The following is a 19,422-nucleotide window of genomic DNA, read 5'->3' as shown; positions in this document are numbered from 1 at the left end:
TTAATTTCTCTTTCTTCTGTCTTGTTGTTGGTGTATAGGAATGCCACCACTGTTTTAAATTTATGGTATAATCCTTCATGAAATGTTAATAATATACAAGCACATATAAATATGTAGTATTTTCTGCTGTTTTTATTCCAGTGGTATCATAGTATACATAGTTGGCTATAGACTGGATGTTTGTGTTTTCCCCCCTAAATTCAGATGTTGAAGCTCTAACCCTGCCCCCCATGTGGTGGTATGAGGAGGCGGGGTCTTTGGGAGTTATTTAGGTTTCTGTGAGGTCATGAGGGTGGAACCCTCATGAGTGACATTAGTGCCCCTGTAAAAAGAGACATGAGAGAGATGGTCTCCCTTTTCTACCATGTGAGGACACAGGAAGAAAGCATCCACCTTCAAATCAGGAAGAATACCCTCACTAGGAACCAACTTGGGCCCCATCTTGATCTTGGACTTCCCAGCTTCAAGGATGGTGAGAAAAAAATTTCTGTCTAAGCCACTTCACCTATGGTATTTTTGTTATAGAGACCCAAACCAACATTTGCTAAATAAATGTTAAGACAGCTGCTCAAAAACAAAAACAAACAAACCCTATCTAAGTTATATAATTAACCAAGCTGTCATTTTTAATGATTTTGGATCAATTTTCCTGGATCGAAAATTTTTTCTCTAATGCAAAATATGATAATTTCTTTGCTCTATCTGTTGCCTCAGGCCTCATTTAAAAAAAATTCAAAGCCTCACGGCAGTGTTTCACAAATATGCTATTTTTAAAATGCAGATTACCAGGTCTTTTCCCCCAGAAATTTTCTTTCACTAGATCTGAGTTAGTGCCTGGACATCTCCTCTTTTAAAAACAAGTTCCCCAGGTGATTCCTAGCTTCAGGCAAGTTGAAGACACATTGCTCTTGGAGAAAGTTATGCAGGAGGAAGACCAAACCCCTTGGACCACTGTTAGCAAGATCTGGTGCATTAAAGCTTTTACTCAGATCCTGGCAATTATTGTCTAGGAATATATTGATTGAGCACAATTTTAAAAAGTGGATGCACCTGTGCATTACCAAACCCACAACACACCCTGAATGCACACGCCGTGATCTTTGCTCCTTTGCAAAGTCCTCCTAGAGTCAGAGAGTTCACCTGGTTCCTCCCACGGCGGCACACCGCTCTCTTCCCTCATCCCATCCCCCAGCATTCGTCATTCCTGGCTCTGTTTGTTTAAATACCGTGTGGGAAGAGTGGGCCCCGTTCAGAGTCAGTCTTATGACCATGTTTTGCCTGACTCCAGTCTTGGTAGCAGTTGTCTGCATTTTGATTGCCTGGATCTTTAAAAATGCTGATGGAAACATCGAGAGAAGGAAGGGGGAGACGAGAGCCAGGGCCGAGGCCCGTCCCTGGGTGGATGAGGACCTAAAAGACAGCTCTGACCTCCACCCCGTGGAAGAAGGTAAGGATACAAAGCCGCTTAGCTTCCACCTTCTGCGCTGTTTTGATGAGCGCCAGTAGATAGCAGGGCTTAGGGAGAGGAGGAAACACTCAGGACAGTTTCATCAGCTACCTCTACTGTGCAAATTAGTGTGTGACAGAGACAAACCATTTCTCTCAGGTGGTCAGCTTGGCACCTGCTGGCACTAACCCCCCTTGATTTCTGGATAAAGAGTCAGCAAAGGGCTGTTGAGGGGTTGACATTTTCCCTGACCCCAATCCTGTTCTGGCTGTTAAAATCTTCCTGAAGGGGCACATCCCCGGCTGCTGGTAGCCATGGGGGAAGTGGCCAGGTCTGAATCAAAGACTTGGAAATGTAAAAAGTGGTATGGGTCCAGGCGCTCACTACCCTTCCTTGTGCCAGGCCCTGTGGGTTAGAGTCCAGTTGGCTGTGTCCTCAAAGCTGGGTGTCCAATTTAGCGGACAAGGCAAAAAACAGGCAAAATTCGGGAGGAATGAAGGGCCAAACTGATCATCAGGGGTTTCAAGGAGGCAGAGGGGCATGGTGGGGGTGCAGGGAAAGGACAGTTAGGCCTGGCCGATTAATAGGACATGAGTAGCCATGGTTAGGAGACATCTCAGGCAAAAGGAGCAGAAAGAGCATAAGAGCAGGGATGGAAGCCCTGAGAAAGCTGCTGAGAAGACAGGAGGACTGCAGTGGCGGGGAGGACGGGTGAAAGTGAATTGGGGTGGTGAGCATGGGCCCAGCAGTCATGGCTGACCCTAAGATGAAGAGGCGGTGAGGGAGCAGGCGGGAAGGGAGAGGTTCTTGAGGAGGCTTGAGTGATCAGTATTTGAGGTACGTCTGAGGTGGGTTTGTGGTTTGTGGGATGGATTCAATTTGGAAGAGGCTCAGTGATTCTCAGCTGGACTCGTGATGCCCCCGCCCCCGGAAGAGGCCACCGGGACGGTGTGGAGGGGTGTTGGTGTGCCTATGTGCATGTCTGTGCACAGCTGTTCTGAGTTGCTCTCATCTCAGGATTGGGGGCCGGGGTATACAGCAGGCACTCAGTGCTGGGAGCCAGCAATGCTAAATGTACCGCATAGGATTCAAGCCCAGGCAGCCTCTTAGCAGGCCTGCCTCTCGCTCTTTCACTGAAGGACATCCCACCCACATGGCAAGTCGAGAAGCACTTTTCCTGAACAAAGGGACATCCGTTATGATGCTGTGTGATGGTCTGTCCTGGTAAGGATGGCCTGGGTGATGGTGGCCATGGGAATGCAGAAGTGGCCGTGGGAACACAGAGGAAGGAGTGAGTTGGGGCAAAGTTCAGGGAAGAACAACGGGGTTTGGTAATACACTGGATATGCGGAAAAGGAGAGGATGAGAGCTGGAGGCAGGGAGAGGTGGAAAGACACCATCATACATGGGGGAGGGGGGAGGATCCACAAAGAAGATGCTGAACGTCCACAAAGACGTGTTGGATTCGAGAAGATAACTAAGCAGACAGGGAAAGGCGGGCCAGGTGAGGGATCCACAGGTATTGATTGGATGCTTACCAGCATGGGGTGATACTTGAAACTCGGAAAACTGATGAATTCCCTAAGGGGATGTTGCTGGCAAGAAGACTGAGTATAGAGCTGGACACCTGCAGAGAAGAGGGCCTGTGATGGGAGAAAGGGACCATGGAGAAGACAACCTGGGGAAGGAGCTCTAGGATAATGACAACGACAGGCTCTTATAGACACTGGCTGTGTCCACTCAGCATCACATTTGATGTATAGTAAACCACTCAGTCTTCACGTCAAGCCAGCAAGGCGGGCACTGTTATTATCCCACATTACGGATAAGGAGACCGGGGCTCAACTATGCTAAGTGACCTGCCCAAGCACTTAGTAGTAGAGCCGGGACCCAGGCAGTCTGTTCTGGAGTCCAGATACACAACCAGGTGCTAGGCTGCCTTTCAACTAGGAGAATAACCTAGAACAGAGGCAGCAGAAGACCAGCAGCCTTAAAAATGCCCCAAGAGATCAGAGGTGGTGTGCATTGAGGAAAGACCCCGGAATTTAAGAGTTTGGGGGATACGAGAGGGATTGGTAAGGCTGGTGGGGAACCAGGGACTGGGGGCTGGGCCTGAAGGTTGGGAACACAGAACCAAGCTGTGTGGCCCTGTCTGGTTCTGTTCTCTGCGTGCTTATTCATTCTTGCCAAATCCTCTGCCTCTTTTTTCTCTGTTCCTCACACAGAAGAATAAATCGAGCGTTTAGTGGCCTCCCCAGCAGCCATGGGCACCTCTGCTCTGAATGTTACAGTTCAGTCTCTCATTGGAATTTTTGTTGTTCACTTAAGTGGTGCTGAGGTCACATGGATGATCGGTGAGAAGCAACATTTAAACCCAGGCTTCTCTGCCCCCCAAGTCCCTGCTCCTAACCCCTGGAAGGGTGGACACAGTCCAAGAGAGGATTCACTGTACCAATACCAACTACAGGTTTAGAGGGGCCTGAACCGGGGGAGGGCGGGGAATAAGGGGTATAAGAGAAAGGATTCCATTACTGAAGCAACATGGAGAAGCTTTTGATGACAGCAAATGGATACCAGATTCAAACCCTGTTGAAAGTTAATTATAAGAGACAAAGCAATAAAATATTTAGGCCCTTCTAGTGTGAGTTAAGGAAAATAATACGTACCAATCCAAATTCCTCCAGCTTTGGCTCACAAAGAATTCCTACTCCAGGTTCATAGACCAGAGAATCAGCATGTGTGTGGGTGGCTTGCAGAATGGGGGAGGGGTGCAGAGTGGCCATGCTTACTAGACATCAGGCACAGACTTCCTTTGGGGACGGTCAAACACGTGTTCTGTTAGTATTTTCAGTTTCCTGCTTAACTATAGCAGCGGTCTAAGGAGGAGAAATGACAAAGAGAAAACCTTAGACTGTCTCCCTAAAATGAGGCAAAAATCCTGCACAAACATACTCTAGTCAGGCCTGATTCATGGAAGCTCATGGAAATGGAAATAAGAGAAAAAGATATAGGGAACACATCTCATCAAGATATGTTTGTTTTAATGTTGGTAGAAATTTGTCTTCACTTCGCTTTACTGACCATCCAAAAACTATTGTCCTAATTAAAATTTTGGTTGTCCCAGATTGTCCAGTCACTTCTAAGAAAGGCTTGTGTTAGCAATTTCATATAGTTTAACCTAATACACTGTGTAACTTCCAGGTGAGAAAAGATAAAATGGAGAAAACTCAGTCATACCAATGCAAGGCAGGAAAGGCAGTGGGGGACAGAAGCAAGGGAAAACCATGTGTTAGAAAAGTGCTCAGTGGTAAGGGTAGATATATGTACATAGATATGCATATATGTGTATGTATATGATTTTATAAATTTCACACACAAATTAATACATCCCTGTGTGCATATATATATGCATATATGTATATGTATGATATATTTGTATATATATGTAAGGATAATAAACATCCTCAAGGTTTGTGGCTGGCCATTAAAAAAAAAAAAGGCTTATGTTAAAATCATCTAATGTGGGTAACCCCTGAGAATTAAAATGTTCCCACAGACTTGGGAAAGGACAGCTTTTTAGGTAACTGAGGTAATAAACAGCTGTCAGAACCAGTTTCAAATCTGTTCAATAGATCAATGACAACTCACCTCAGTAAAAGCTTAGCAAGCAGACCAATCAGTGACAGTTTCTTGCTTCTGAAAGCCAGCCAATCAGGGATAAATTCACTTCAGTACCAACCAATCAACAACAGTTTCAAACAAGTAACATTCTCCCTATAGATGGTATTAATCCTATTACATTTCTGGGAGTCCACCAATCCCTGAACTCCAAGCTTCCCAACCAAGTGGTGTGCTGTATAACTAGCCAATGGGAGAAGCAAGTACCAATTGTTAAATATTCAGGAATTTTGTGGGCCATTTTTGAATTATCAGCTTGAAGTCAGGCCACAATGGAAATTGGCAAGTGCTGTAAGTCAGGCTTCCCCACCCCCTCCTAGAGCTGGTTTATTAGCACACCACTATCAAGAATGCTATACAAGGTCAACAGCATTTACTATGTTCACAGAGACTCTCCTTTGCTATAGGAAGCAATAAATCTGGCTTTGTCTTTTTATTTCATTATCCTTTGACACACACACACACACACACACACACATATACACATAGCCATTTAATACTTTTACATGGTTGATTTTAAGAGGTTGGTTTACCAAGACTCTTATAAGGCCTTAAAATTTTAGGGCAAAGGACCCGTAAACTCAGATGAGAGAAAATTAGCAAAGGGAAAGGACTTGAATGGAGGCATTATCTTTGAGATCAAGTCTGGGTGGGTCCTAGGGGAAAGTAAGGATCAACACAGGGTTGGGGGGAGGAGCAGGGAAGGGCACTCCAGATAACACAAGAGATGATGGGGCTCAGAAAGAAATTCTGTCAAATTCATTCAGGATAGCACTGGGGAAGAAAAATTTCTCTCTACCCTTCAAGATTCTTCAAGCTGGTCTAAGAATTAAATTGACATGAGACAGATTAATAGAAGAAAAAAACACAATTAATTACGTGTGCACAGAGACCCAATAATAAAATTGAGACCCAAAGAAATGACCCAGGCAGGCAGATTTTATACATTTTAGACAGAGACAATAAGTTTGTGAGGAGTTGATAGGACAAAGAAAAAAATGCTCGAGAGTTTCAATTAGGAAGGAATTCTAAACAGAATTTGGGCTGAGGTAGTAGATTAGTAAAAAGTAACAAGATTTGTGTATACAGCTTTTTTTGGCTCTAAAGTCCCTGTCTCTGGTGATAAGGGTCTCTCTCTACTTTCTAGTACAGGGAGAGTACCTTTCATGAGAGATTTATTTCCTGCTTTCAGGGGGACAGGGGAGGGGCAGAGTGTCTTTCTTGTACCAGCTATTTCCCAAGTAGCTTCCGTTCAAAATAATCAATATGCCATGGTGGCACCTTTTGGGGCAGCCTGCCCTGAGCCACCACAATAGCATTACTCTATTCAAGAACTTTCCATCTGAACTCCCCCCAAACTCCCCAGCCCCCACACACCTCAGGAGCTGCTAGTGAAATATACTGCAGTGAGTCAAATGACTGACAGGCCCAGGTGGAAACAGAGTGAGGGCTGAGGTAGGTGGGAAGGAGGTGTCCTCAGGGCAGGGGTTGAGCCCTGACCTTGTTCCATCCCCACCTTCAGAATCTGTCTCCTGCAAAAGCTGCATCATCCTCAGCCTTATTAATATTGCTCCTCCACATTCCCCAAAATTCCGAGGAGGGAACAAGGATGACATGACACAAATTGGCCTTTTAGCTTCATAGCTAGAAAATTTGGCTCATTTGCAAAGATTTTTGAAATAGAACTGCAAAAACACAAAAGCAACTTCTATAGAGATGCAGTGAAAAAAAAACCCACCTTTGTGTTAAACATTAGAGAATACACGTGGCCTAGAACTTCCTGGCTGTGAAACCTAATTATGGTGCAGTTTAGGGTTCCTTGGCATTAAAGCAATGATAAAAGGAGAGTTGTTCTTGGTGCCAATAGCAAATCCCAAATGTGGCAGCACAGATTTATAGCAAAAACTGGACCATAATAGCACACGTTTGTTTTGAAATACATGGGTTTTATGCTTGAATGAATCCCTTAGAGTGGCTTGGCTCGTCTAGCGTGGAGGCAGAATGACTAGTTTACAGAGGCTGTTCTCTTTCCTCTTGGAGCAGTCAGGAGGTCAAGGGGAAGGAGAAAAGGACCTTTGGTATCGGTTCACTGCCCTGCTGTTCCCTGGGTTCTTTCTCTCCAAGTCTGGCTCTGCCTTCCCCCTTTCCCCAGGCAAGATGCAGACCTTCTGCTCTTCCTGGAGCAAGCCTCTCAGGAGAATCCAACCTAGCATTGGTCAGGCCATTTGTCCGCCCTGCTCACTGATAATGTTCAGGCAGTAGCCGCTTCATTCTGCTACAGTGGGAATGCTTACCTTGGACTTTAGAAGCTGCAGAAACTGCCGAGTCATGCACCTAGGCTGCCTTTAGCTTATACAAATGCCGAATGGATATTAAGAGTTGGTAACTTACCCTTCAAACAGTTAATGAGGCATTTCGTGCATTTGCTCATTCACCACCTACTAAGGACAGAGGTTGTCAGACTTCATAACAAATGATATAGAAGTTATCACTGGTGTTGAAAGTCTTTATTGACACATTTAATAAGTTCAGGGTTGATACTGAAGACACCTGGCTTTGGTTCAGAATTGATCACTAGAAAGCTGATAGTGTTTGCCGCCACTCCCTGATCACACCCACTTCCTTTTAACTGAGTAACTTGGCCTTCTCATTAAATGTATACAATTTGGGCCCAAACTTCCCTGGCTAGTAAAATGTATAAGGAATTTTCTCACTAACAGCGATGAGCAAACCATGGTACTTGCCAACACGGTATTGCCATTGAGGTTTTCAGTCATTCCCAGTTGCCTTCCCCCTCCCCATTATTCAGAGACCTAGGAGTGAAGTATGTGCACGTGAGTGAAGGAGAAAGTTAATCCTCTACCTGAATTCTGCCTGGAATGTTCCAGACCCTCAGGGCCAGGCACTGGATCCTCTTGCTCTCTTCATTCTGTTCCTGTTGTCATTCTCTTCTTTGTGTGAGGGTACCCAAAGTGACATCCCACCTTCTGGACTGAGACTTTTACTTTCACACGAGACATCTCTGCTTGAACAACTCACAGGCATCTCAAATGTGATGGACTGGTGATCCCTACCTCTACTTCCCCCAGATGGTTCATTGCTCATCCTCTATCTCAGTAGATGGTCCCATGGTCTCCCCAGGTGCTAAAGCCCACCACCTGGGTCTCATCCTTAGTCCCTCTCTCCCACCACTCCAGCCACACACTTCAGCAGGTCTCATCATTTGTGTCTCCAAGATGCTCCAAGAATTTGTCATTCTTTTGTTGCACACCTAGTCTGGGCCAACATTATCCCACCCTGGCTATTGCAGTGGTTTCTCGATGGTTCTTCCTCCTTCACTTTTGTCTCCCTCCAATATACACCTCACCCTGTTGTGTTTTTTCTTACTCTTTGTTTTATGTTGCTTATATGTTGCTTTTTCCTTGCTCCATTCCAGATATTTTCTTCTGAGTTATCTTCCAGGTTCACTAATTTTTTCTTTAGGTATGTATATCCTGCTTTAAATCCATAAATTAAGTTCTTAATTCTATTACTTTATTTTTCAGTTCTAGAAGTTTATTTTTTCATATTTTCTACGTCACCTTTATCTTTTCCTGTACCCTACACGTTTATATAAGTTTGTGTTTTTTTCCCTCTAAACCTAGTAATCAAAATTGTTTTATCTTTTGAGTCTGATAATTCCAATATTTGGAGACGTTTTTAAATATCAACTCTGTTGTTTCTTGCTCAAAATGTTTTCTTTTTATGATTGATTGTATTTCGTGGGTTGCTAGTAACTGTAGTTAAAATTACTTGTATATTGGCATTTGCTTCTGTTAGACAATGGAGGTATTTTCAGGCAGGACCACCTAATTCAAGTTTGAGGCAGGACCCACCAAATGGTATAAACCCTTGGGGGCTGTTATATTTATAATCCATGCTTTCTTTAAGGATGTAATCTTGGGGTCCCAGCTTATTAGCCTTCTCACTGTGTGTGGGTCTGGGCTTTGATTCTTGTTCCCCACAACCCCTGAAAATATAAAAATAAAAATTCAAATATGTAGAGATTGGCAAATCCTATGAAAGGAAATGTGGCTTCTTTGCTTACTTGCCTCTGCAGGCTCATATTCCCCTTCAGTTTTGGCCTAGGAATTTCTTACTATGTTGTCAGCAATTCGTTGATTTTTTAAAAGACTTTAAAGATACTTTATCTCATGATCTTAGTGGTTTCCAGCTAGCGGGATATTGTTTCAAATACACCAGTTCACCATTAATAGAAATTTTCATTCTTCATCTTTGTGTAGGTAAAATTTTCTTCTTGATTTTTAACCAATGTGGAACTTGGATAGCCAATAGTCAAGATCAGAGTTCAGGATTCTGTGGACTCATTCTTTTCGTTTTCCCTGATGCTTTTGAAATGATAATCTTGCAGACATTTTTGAGAACTTTATTTCCTTCTCCCTGTTGGCCACCTTATGACTGTAGGGGAGGAAAAATAATTTTCCCTCTACCCTTTTAGCTTCTTGGCTGAGACAGCGCCCCCCCCCCAATCCCGTAATAAAAGACAGATTAAGAAGAGAGAGAAAAAAAAAGAGCTTAATAACATGTATACTTCCTGTATACATGGGACAGATCCAGGAAAATTGAGTAAGTCCCTGAAATCGCCCAAGCCACCACCTTAATTACCATCTTCAACTAAAAACAAAAGAAAGATGTTGGGGGAGGAGGATCCAGTTATGAGAGGTTATCAAGAAGAGCACAGTGTTTTAAACAAGGGTAAGCTTGTTGTGCATATTTAAGTCCACCTTCTCCATTGATAAGAATTTCTTGTGAGAATCATCCTTTTCTTCTTGGTACAGAGAGGGCTTAGGAATGGAGATATCCTCTATAAAAATAAATGTTCCTTACAAAAAGGTAACTTTTACTCTGGTTTTCAGAACTTCTCTTGTGTCTGTTGTTTCTTAAAAATTATCAGCTCAATGTGATCCTTATGCCAAAAAGGCATATTTTGGGGTGGCATATTCTGCTCCCCTTCCTGACCAAGAGAGATAATTTAATTTGCTGCCTTTCTTGTTCATATTTGCAGATGCTGATGACTGGCAAGACTCAGAGGAAAATGTTGAACATATTCCATTCTCCCACACCCGGTATCCTGAAAAGGAAATGGTTAAGCGATCCCAGGAATTTTATGAACTTCTCAATAAAAGACGGTCTGTCAGATTCATAAGTAATGAGCAAGTCCCTATAGAAGTCATTGATAATGTCATCAAAGCAGCAGGTCTGTAACGGTACATTGTGTCTTTGAGAATGTCAGCTGTAAGTGACAATACTACAGCAATAAATTTCAAACACAGTGAATAAAGCCCAGAGTGAACATTTGTCTCTGAAGTCTTACCCAGCTGTTGACTGGCTACCAGAAACATAATGATTTCCACTTTCTACAAACTATTGACTGTTACAAACTTCCTGGGAGCCGATGTAACAACAGTTTGAGACTTCTGAAATTACTGAATATTATGATCTTTTATTAAAATTTAAAATTTCTGAACATACTATTATGCACTGGAAGAGAAACATGCCCTTATTTTCCCCTCCTCTTGAAACACATGCACACATGCACACACACACACACACACACTCACTCACATTTATGCATTTCTTTTTGGAACCAAATTTTTTATATTACACACCATAATGCTCTACTACTGTTCTCTAATGAACTAGCAACATTTACCTATATGAATTTGCAAAGTAAACCACAGCAAAGCAAACCCATTTTCAACATAGATTGATATCTCCATGAAGGAAAATAAAAGAATTAAAGAAAAAGGGGGGAGGAGATGTAAGAAAAATTCCCCATTTGATTATTATTAGAGTATTGGAGTATTATTCCTATAGAAATCACATTAAGTTCATTTGCAAAAAGTATTACATGGCCATTGTGAACCCCTTGCTCAAGTCGAAAGGAAGCAAGAGTAAAGCATTTTATTTCAGTTAAGAATACAAATGCACTGGCTAGTTTTTTATTTAACTATAGCAGTCCCTAAGTTCCTTCTGTGTATATACCTGTATCCATATATATGTGTGTGTGTATACATATCATGTGCAGATAAATTTAGCATAATCGAAAACATTAGGGAACAATTTATTTCTTATGTGTAGTGACACAAATATTTAGTGGACAGACAACATAGGTACCAACGGAACTGGAATCACTCTGTTCAGAAATGTGGGCTTTGTGTTGAGCTTTTGACTTGCATCTCACAATCCAGTCATGCTCTCTCAACCACAGGGAGTGGTGGAAGGCAAACAAGAGCCCCCATCAAGCAGGCAGTCCTGACCCCACTGGTGTAGACATTATGTCATTAAGTTACTCACTAGGGAAAAAGGAATAGTTCCTTCTGAAATATCCTACCTATGGGTCACTGTGGTCTGTCACCAGGAACAGCAGGCCATCTCTAGGACAGCAGGGTGACTCGCATCAGAAGCTGGCCCTGGCTGGAATCGGAAAGAGAATTCAAGTTCCTTGGGCACTGAGATGCACTATGAAGCTTTGTCCCACTATACTGGGACTGACCCAAGTGTGGGCTGAGGGTTCCCATAGCCCATGAGAGCTGAAGACAGACTTATGTGTACTGAGCACCCAGGGCCAGGAGATCTCATGTGTCCCCAGCAGGACCACAAACCCCACAGTGCCACACTCAGAGTTCTGATATAGGTACCAAACCATTTTTAGGTTTGTTTGTTTTTTACCTTTCATGAGTGTTTCATTTATTTTTTTATTTTTTAAAGGTGAATTTTGTTTTTGTTTTGAGAGAGAGAGATAGAGTGAGTGGGGAGAGGAGCAGAGGGAGAGAGAGAACCTCAAGCTTGGCGTGGAGCTGGATGTGGGACTCGATCTCATGACCCCGAGATCAAGACCTGAGCCGAAATCAAGAGTCAGAGGCTTAAGTGACATTTCATGAGTGTTTAAAAGCCATTTTACCATTTAAATTTTTATCATTTTCAATTAGCTTCGTGACTTTATCCTTTTTCAAGAATATCAAAACGAAACACAATCTTGGAGAATTTGGGCTGTCAGAACTTCCCTTCTGGGTTCCCTTAATGGCCATGGTACAGTTATTTAGGAACGTTCTCCCCCACATAATTATAGAAGTGATGATAAATTCCCATAGCCCTAGAACCATTGGTCTTGACCTCAGTTAGCTGGTTCGTTGCCCCTAAAGTGATGCAGAATGAAACGGAGTGGCAGCAATGCTGGGATCGAGCCCCGCATTGGACTCCCTGCTCGCAGGAAGCTTGCTTCTCCCTCTCCCACTCCCCCTGCTTGTGTTCCCTCTCTCGCTGTGTCTCTCTCTGTCAAATAAATAAATAAAATCTTTAAAAAAAAAAAGATTTTATTTATTTGAGAGAGAGCGAGTCAGAGAGAGAGCACGAGCTTGGGTGGGGGCAGAGGGAGAAGCAGACTCCCCGCTGAGCAGGGAACCCGATATGGGACCGATCTCAGGACCCTGGGATCATGACCGGAGCTGAAGGCAGACGCTCAACCGACTGAGCCACCCACGAGCCCCTATTATATTTATTCTTAATGAACATTCTCACATTGTCCTGTGTTTTAATTTCTGATTTTAATTTACTGGATGATAGGAACTGCCCCAAGTGGGGCCCATACGGAGCCCTGGACCTTTGTGGTTGTGAAGGACATGAACATGAAGCACAAAATTCGGGAGATCATTGAGGAGGAGGAGGAAGTAAACTACTTGAAAAGGATGGGACACCAATGGGTTACAGACCTGAAGAAGCTGAGGTACAAAAGTTGATGGAGTTATTAACCTCTCTGTGCTTGGTTTTCTCATCTGTAAAATGGGAATGTCTAGGATTTACTTCATTATGAAAATTAAATATGTAAGCACATTTGCCAACATGTAGAACAATGATGATACCTAGTAAGTGCCATATGCATCTTTGGTAAGTAAATGGGATTTGACCCAAGTAATAATAAATAAAACATTGAGGACTTACTTCACTTTTCTCCCATCTGGAATGTAAGACTGTGAGATATTTCTCAGGACTTTGACTGAAGTAAATTACATTTGCTAAAGTGATACCATCTTCCAAGTGATCTTACTAAGCAGGCTTTAGTTTTAGGGCATGCTTAGTAAGAGTAGATACAAGTGTAATAGCTATTAGGTATTAGTCACTGTGCGGGCTTCCTTATCTCCCGGAAGGAAGTGTGGTGAAACTCATTGTAACTAGATTTAATGCAGTGCCTCTGTGCATTAGGGTACGTCCTGCAAGTTGTCAGTTCCTCTAGTAGCTGCAACTAACAGTGACTTGTGGAGTCCTCTTTCCCCACCGAGGGCCGGTCATCCTTCATAATATCTCAGATGCATTCCATAACTTCTCAGTCACTTTTGTCATTAAAACAGTGACTTTCAATTGTTTAGACTCAGCCTTGTCACTTACCGAGTCCTCAAAAAACTGCCCTCCCCACAAAGGCCATTTCCTTTCCCCTCCGGGGTGCCCTGAGGCTGAGCGTGAGGAGGGACAGTGGGCAGAGATGTTGGTTCTTACTTCAGAGAAGGGAAGCTTGCTCTCGTCATTGGCACCTGGAATACAGAGGTATTCACACCTCTGGTTCTCAACTGTGGGCCTTCCGTGGCCAGTCCTGGGGTGTTATCCAAAACCCCAGTGTGACCCAAGCTTGTAAGAAAGAAAGGGCAATGAGATTGCAGCCTTGGGGAGAAGGGGGGGACCTCTTATCCAGTAGTCAGGGTTGGGTGATGGGAAGAGGGCCTCTTGGCTCTGCTCCTGTTTCATTTATTTGGCCCCAGAGGACGTATTTTGCCTAAGATATTTAAACTCTATTAAATTGATGCCTTATGGAGTTGTAACTTATTACCATACTCTGGAACTAGTGCAGGATATTAATAATAAATATAAAAATCTTATTGCAAATTCATGGGTAAAAGTTGAGTTCCTACCCTTAGATGTCCTGCTCTTTGCATGCACAGTGCCCACAAGATGCTGCAGGGCCCTGGCACTCTCCCCAACAAAGGCAGAATTAGTCACTCTCTCATCTCTGTGCTCTAAGCACCTAATGTACAACTTCTGTGCATCTAAAATGTGCATTTTATCACATAGCATTTTAATTATTGGTTTACTTTTCTTCTCATGTTATAGGCCATATTTTAGAAAGCTTATAGACTTTCTCTGAAGGCAATATGTACACACACACATATATATAAAAACTCTAGGGGTCCAGATTTAAAATGTCACATTGTATCATTTAGCATAGTGCTGATGCATAGTAGGTAATTGAATAAATGTTTGTTGAATTGAATTGCAAATGAGCATATGTCCTGACATCCTGTTGGAGTCCACTTTGAAACCCATAGCTGTCATTAAAGACTCAATATACAACCTGGGTCCAACCTACTTTTCAAACCTTATATTTTTCTGTTTGCGGGTTTCAGCCCTCCACCCCAGGCAGAAGGTGCTACTTGTCCTTCTCTTAATAGGTCTTCTTGCTGTGTTTTTATTAGCTTTAATGTGATGTCATAATAAATTCTTGTAAAATTGAACAGACCAGAAATATTAGATACTCATGTGTGTCTAGGCAAAAAAAAAAAAAAAAAGCACAAAAATCATTGAAAATTGCTAATCTGCCTTTGAACCAAGGTAAATTGCTTAATCTTCATCTTGCATTAAAATATTTTTTTAATTATTCATTGTAAAATCATATTAGTAGTAATAATACTAACACACACATAGCAGTGTGCTAGGTTAGGTACTTTTCTAGGTACTTCATCTATTTGACTGATCTCACCCTCACAATAGCTGTATGGGGTGAGTGTCTAATAGTGCCCTTTACATATGTAGGAACTGAAACATGGGAAATTCAGGAGGTTGCCCAACATGGCAAAACTCTTCGGCTCCAGAATTTATCCTCTTTGTAAACAATAAACATTCTCCCTGTTTGTAAGGAGAAAAGGATTGATAATAGCCCAATGTGACTGATTGAAGCATGGTTCTACACTTGATCTTAGCCAAAAGGCAGAGAAGCTGTAAGCTGATTGAAGCATGGTAAGGTAACTTTGGAAATGTAACCTGTAGAAGTTAAGAGTGCAAGAGGAACCATAGAAAACTGCACAAGTGAGTTTAGTATGTTTTAAAACAGTAAAGAATAACTAGGCTTAAAATGAAATCATCTCTTGTTAATTAATGACCTAATGTATCTGTATCCTAAAAAAAATTCTAATATACAACATTGCATGAATACTACTTTGAGTATCTGTGCTGGAATAAAACTTTTGCCAAATGTATGGGATAGGATAATGGAATAGAGAAAGATATGCTCCATAGCTGGAAAGCAAAAATTGAAAGTTAATATTTATACCTCACATGAATTATCTCCCACTCCCACAAAGATCTCTTCCTTTTCTCCACAACTGGGCTGATAGCATTACTACCTCTGCCCCTGTGATTTTGGTTAAACCTCACCATCACCCTTTTCCTTTGCTCCTGTACCGGACCTATCAGTTCCAGCCTCTACACCTCCCCAAATTCTCCTGGTCCCTTGCCCACATCAATCTGCCTCTTTCAGAAATGGACCTGATCACACGATGCTTCTGCTCAGAAGCTTGTGGTCACGTTCCATTACCTACCAAATGAAGTATGGGGCAGCCCACCCATGCTTTACCATGCACCCCATCCTCTAGCCTACCAGGCTTCTGAAAACTCCCTGGCCTGTTAAGCATCCTCTGTCCTGAATCTGCCTTTACTCATCGACTCACTAGGATGCCCTCTCCAGTGCCCCCTTTCCATTCGGTCCTCAGTGCCCCACCTCAAGGGAAAGTTTGGAAAAGTTCTTCTAATCTGCTTATTCAAAATTATCGACACTTCATTTGGAGGACTCCTAATGCGCTTGACTTACATTTCTTTAATTCCACTTGCCATGTTTTAGTTTGCCAAATTTTACATATTGCCCTCTGGGTTATAGGATCCATCTTTGTATCTTTCAGCATTTCATGTGCCTTGCCATACTATACCCGTATGAACACAGGTTTATTGGATTAAATGACCCTGGACAGAAAAATATGATAGGACACAAACAAAAATTCTGCTCTTTTTCAATTGAAATATAAAATACAAGAAAATTCTTTAATTTTATTTTTGGTAAAGATTTATTTATTTATTTTAGGGGGGGTAGGGGCAGAGGGAGAGGGAGAGAAATCCTCAACCAGACTCACCCCCCACCCCCCGAGCACAAAGACCATCGTGGGGTTTGATCCCAGGACCCCGAGATCATGACCTGAGCCGAAACCAAGAGTTGACGCTCAACTGACTGAGCCACCCAGGCGCCCCAAGAAAATGCTTTTGTTTTAGACATAAATAAGCTAATGTTGTAAAAAAGGAAAAAAATCATTAAGAGCAAATAGTCTCTGGATTATCTTTTTTTCCCTTCAGAACCAATTGGATTAAGGAGTACTTGGACACAGCTCCCGTTCTGATTCTGATTTTCAAACAAGTACATGGTTTTGCTGCAAATGGCAAAAGAAAGGTCCACTACTACAATGAGATCAGTGTTTCCATTGCTTGTGGCATCCTCCTGGCCGCTCTGCAGGTATGTTACCCTCCCACCCTGCCCCGAAGAGAGAAGCAATACCCGAGGGCCAAACAGTGGCCTTATTCACACATTTCAGACAGCTGGAAGTTGTTTACCTAAAGTTGAATTCCTAAGTAAGGCAGCTCTGATGTAAAAAGTCACCCTGGAAACCTGGATAGGTGAGTCTAATGGTGCAACAAGCTGGAATTCTTCCAGAAATTCACTTGCAACCTCACTCAGGCTCAGAAAAACGGTCACTGGATTTGCCTTCATCTGTAACGACAGGAAGCTTCCAGAGTTTCGGCGGACACACTGCCTAGCTGTGCTCACTGTTGTCTGAGGCAATGGAATTACAAAGCCCTAAAGAGGACTCTATCACAGAGCTCTTCCTGGAAAGTCGAACTGCCATCGTATTGCATGAGAAAGGTGTCTATGTGCTTTAAAAAATCCCATCTATGTAGTAGCTGGAGCAATGTTAAGCAGGAAATAGAGCAGGATTGAGGTACACTTTCTACATGATTCAGTTCATTCACTCAACCTATAGTTTCTGAGCTCCTTCTATGTGACAGGCCCCGGGGCGAGTGCCAGGGATAGCTGCCTCGTGAACTGTGTGTGCATTCTGCTGGGAACTGGGGTCCATTGGTGGAGAGACAGGAAACACATAAAGCAAATGAAGCAAACAAGATTATAAGAGCGAGTGATCATACTTTCAAGGGACAGTCGATTCTAAAAGCCTACATGCTTCTTCAAGAAAAACGTGTATGCCAAAAACACCTTGCAAAATAGTCATTGTTACACAAAAGAGAACATTGCTTTTAGATTACTTGAAAAGTTGGCCTCGAGGAGGTGACGTCTTATTTCCTTCCTGATTCTGTGGGCAGTTAAATAGAGGAAGTGATGTGCAAGGTCGGACCATATGGCCCCATCGTTCATTCATCTTAGGGTGCTGGAAGAAGTGCAGGGTTCACAGAGGTTTTCCCAAGCTCTGAGTCAGCAGCCCCGTCACATTAGTGTTGAGTTTGCTGCCCTCTAGCGTCGCCTCAGGCCTAATTCTGAGTGTAGGTCCTATTTGTGAGGGAGGAAAGCGGAATCTTCCTGAAACCCCCACCTGCACAGATCCCATAATGACCACCGGGCCAAAGAGCCTCTCCTGTATGACTCTCAAAGTCAGTTCCAGAACTTCTGCCTGGCTCAGGCTTAGCAGCGACCCTCCGGTTGGGAAAGTAGGGAGGTGGAGATAGTCGGCTTGGGAGGCATCTTGAAGCTGCACATGATTTTTACTAGGTGTTTATTATCTGGAGGGGCTTGGGGAGAAGTTGATGGAGTAATTCCTCTACTTCCAATGGATCCCCAGGCCCCTGGGTCTTCTGTGATTGGACATAGGTATTTTCAGCTGGGGATGATACTCTGCCTTCATTGTTGACTTTATAAGCATAGGAACTCCCTGGTTGTGGGGCCACTCCTTTGGTGTATTTGGATTCCCTACATTTCCTTCCATGAAATAACCATTCCTATTTCTTAACCATCGGTGAAAAATAAGACTAGTATTTTTCTTCTTCAAGAAGCCTCTCACTGTTTGGTCAAAAGAATGTGGGGACTGGGAGATTGAGGAGAGCAGGTAAGGTTCAAGATCCAATTGCCCGGGGTGCCCAGCTTCAGGGAAAGGACAAGACAAGCAGGCCTCACAGGGACCAAAATGTCCCCAGGCTACAGGAAAAGCCGTGACTTCTTCGCCCACTGACTTGCCAACGTATTCTCTCCCCTCCTGTTGTAGAATGCGGGCCTGGTGACTGTCACGACCACTCCTCTCAACTGTGGCCCCCGACTGAGGGCGCTCCTGGGTCGCCCCACAAACGAAAAGCTGCTGATGCTGCTCCCGGTGGGGTACCCCAGCAAAGAGGCCACAGTGCCCAACCTCACACGGAAACCTCTGGATCAGATCATGGTGACCGTGTAAGCAGGAGCCCATCAGAAATGCTGACAGACGATGGCCTGGTCCACTCTGGTCCCTCTTGGGTGTGCAGGTTGCTTTTTCCATGGGTGTTAGGTCTCCCCAGTGCTCCACTCCACTCAAGAAACTTTCTACGTCACCAGGCCCTTGGAATCTGAGAAGCCCTGCTCCCCATAGTGTGATTAGGTGAACGTAAACCATAAGAGGGCACTGGGTACTTCCATGTCTCATCCACTCTGGAAATGCATTAACCTTTTACAGAGAACAGGCCCTGGTTTTTAAGTTTTTAAAATTGTTCCAGAAAAGTCACTGGTGATTTTTTTCTCTTACATTTTAAAAGCTGGTAGAGAGGAAAGAGTCATCAGAATGTTTAATGTAGCCCGAGAACTCGGCTATGTGACCATTCTTGAATTTAAATTTAGACTAATCATATAGCCTCTGCCTTCTGATTTCTGGTGGCTTTTAGACCAGGATGTGCTTTTGAGATTTACTCTTTTACTGAACTTCATGGATATCCTGCCCTTTTTTAATAAGTAACTGTCAAAATACTTCAAACATCACCGTCACAGAACAGAGGAGTGCATGCTTGAGCAGGTGACTCTGACCCGTAACCGTCTGAGCGTGTGAAGGGTTAGTCGCATCATCCAGTGGTGTGTTGGAGTTGGCTCGCACCAGCTTGTGGAAGCAGATTGTTAAATATTCAGGAATTTTGTGAGCCTGTTGTTAAACTATTTGTGGTTGGAAATCGCCCATGGTGGG

The 19,422-nt window shown here is 43.3% G+C and overlaps 1 protein-coding gene across 2 annotated transcripts; it reads left to right on the top strand.

Moving 5' to 3' along the window:
* Positions 1-1,173: 1,173 nt before the first annotated feature.
* On the top strand, positions 1,174-18,993 carry IYD (iodotyrosine deiodinase). Of its 2 annotated transcripts, XM_021693435.1 has the most exons (5): positions 1,174-1,447; positions 10,191-10,382; positions 12,752-12,911; positions 16,574-16,730; positions 18,487-18,993. In XM_021693435.1, exons 1-5 carry the CDS (start codon positions 1,264-1,266, stop codon positions 18,667-18,669), a joined length of 876 nt encoding a protein of 291 aa, XP_021549110.1. In that variant the 5' UTR covers positions 1,174-1,263; the 3' UTR covers positions 18,670-18,993. The 2 variants fall into 2 exon arrangements, with proteins under 2 accessions (XP_021549110.1, XP_021549112.1); XM_021693437.1 differs by lacking the exon at positions 1,174-1,447 and having other exon boundaries at positions 10,191-10,314; positions 18,487-18,930.
* The last annotated feature ends 429 nt before the right edge of the window (positions 18,994-19,422 follow it).

Source organism: Neomonachus schauinslandi, chromosome 8 (assembly GCF_002201575.2).
Source record: "Neomonachus schauinslandi chromosome 8, ASM220157v2, whole genome shotgun sequence".
In the NCBI taxonomy this organism is placed as follows: domain Eukaryota; kingdom Metazoa; phylum Chordata; class Mammalia; order Carnivora; family Phocidae; genus Neomonachus; species Neomonachus schauinslandi.
The sequence above is the reverse complement of the archived record's forward strand: the minus strand, read 5'-3'. Positions and strand labels throughout refer to the sequence as shown.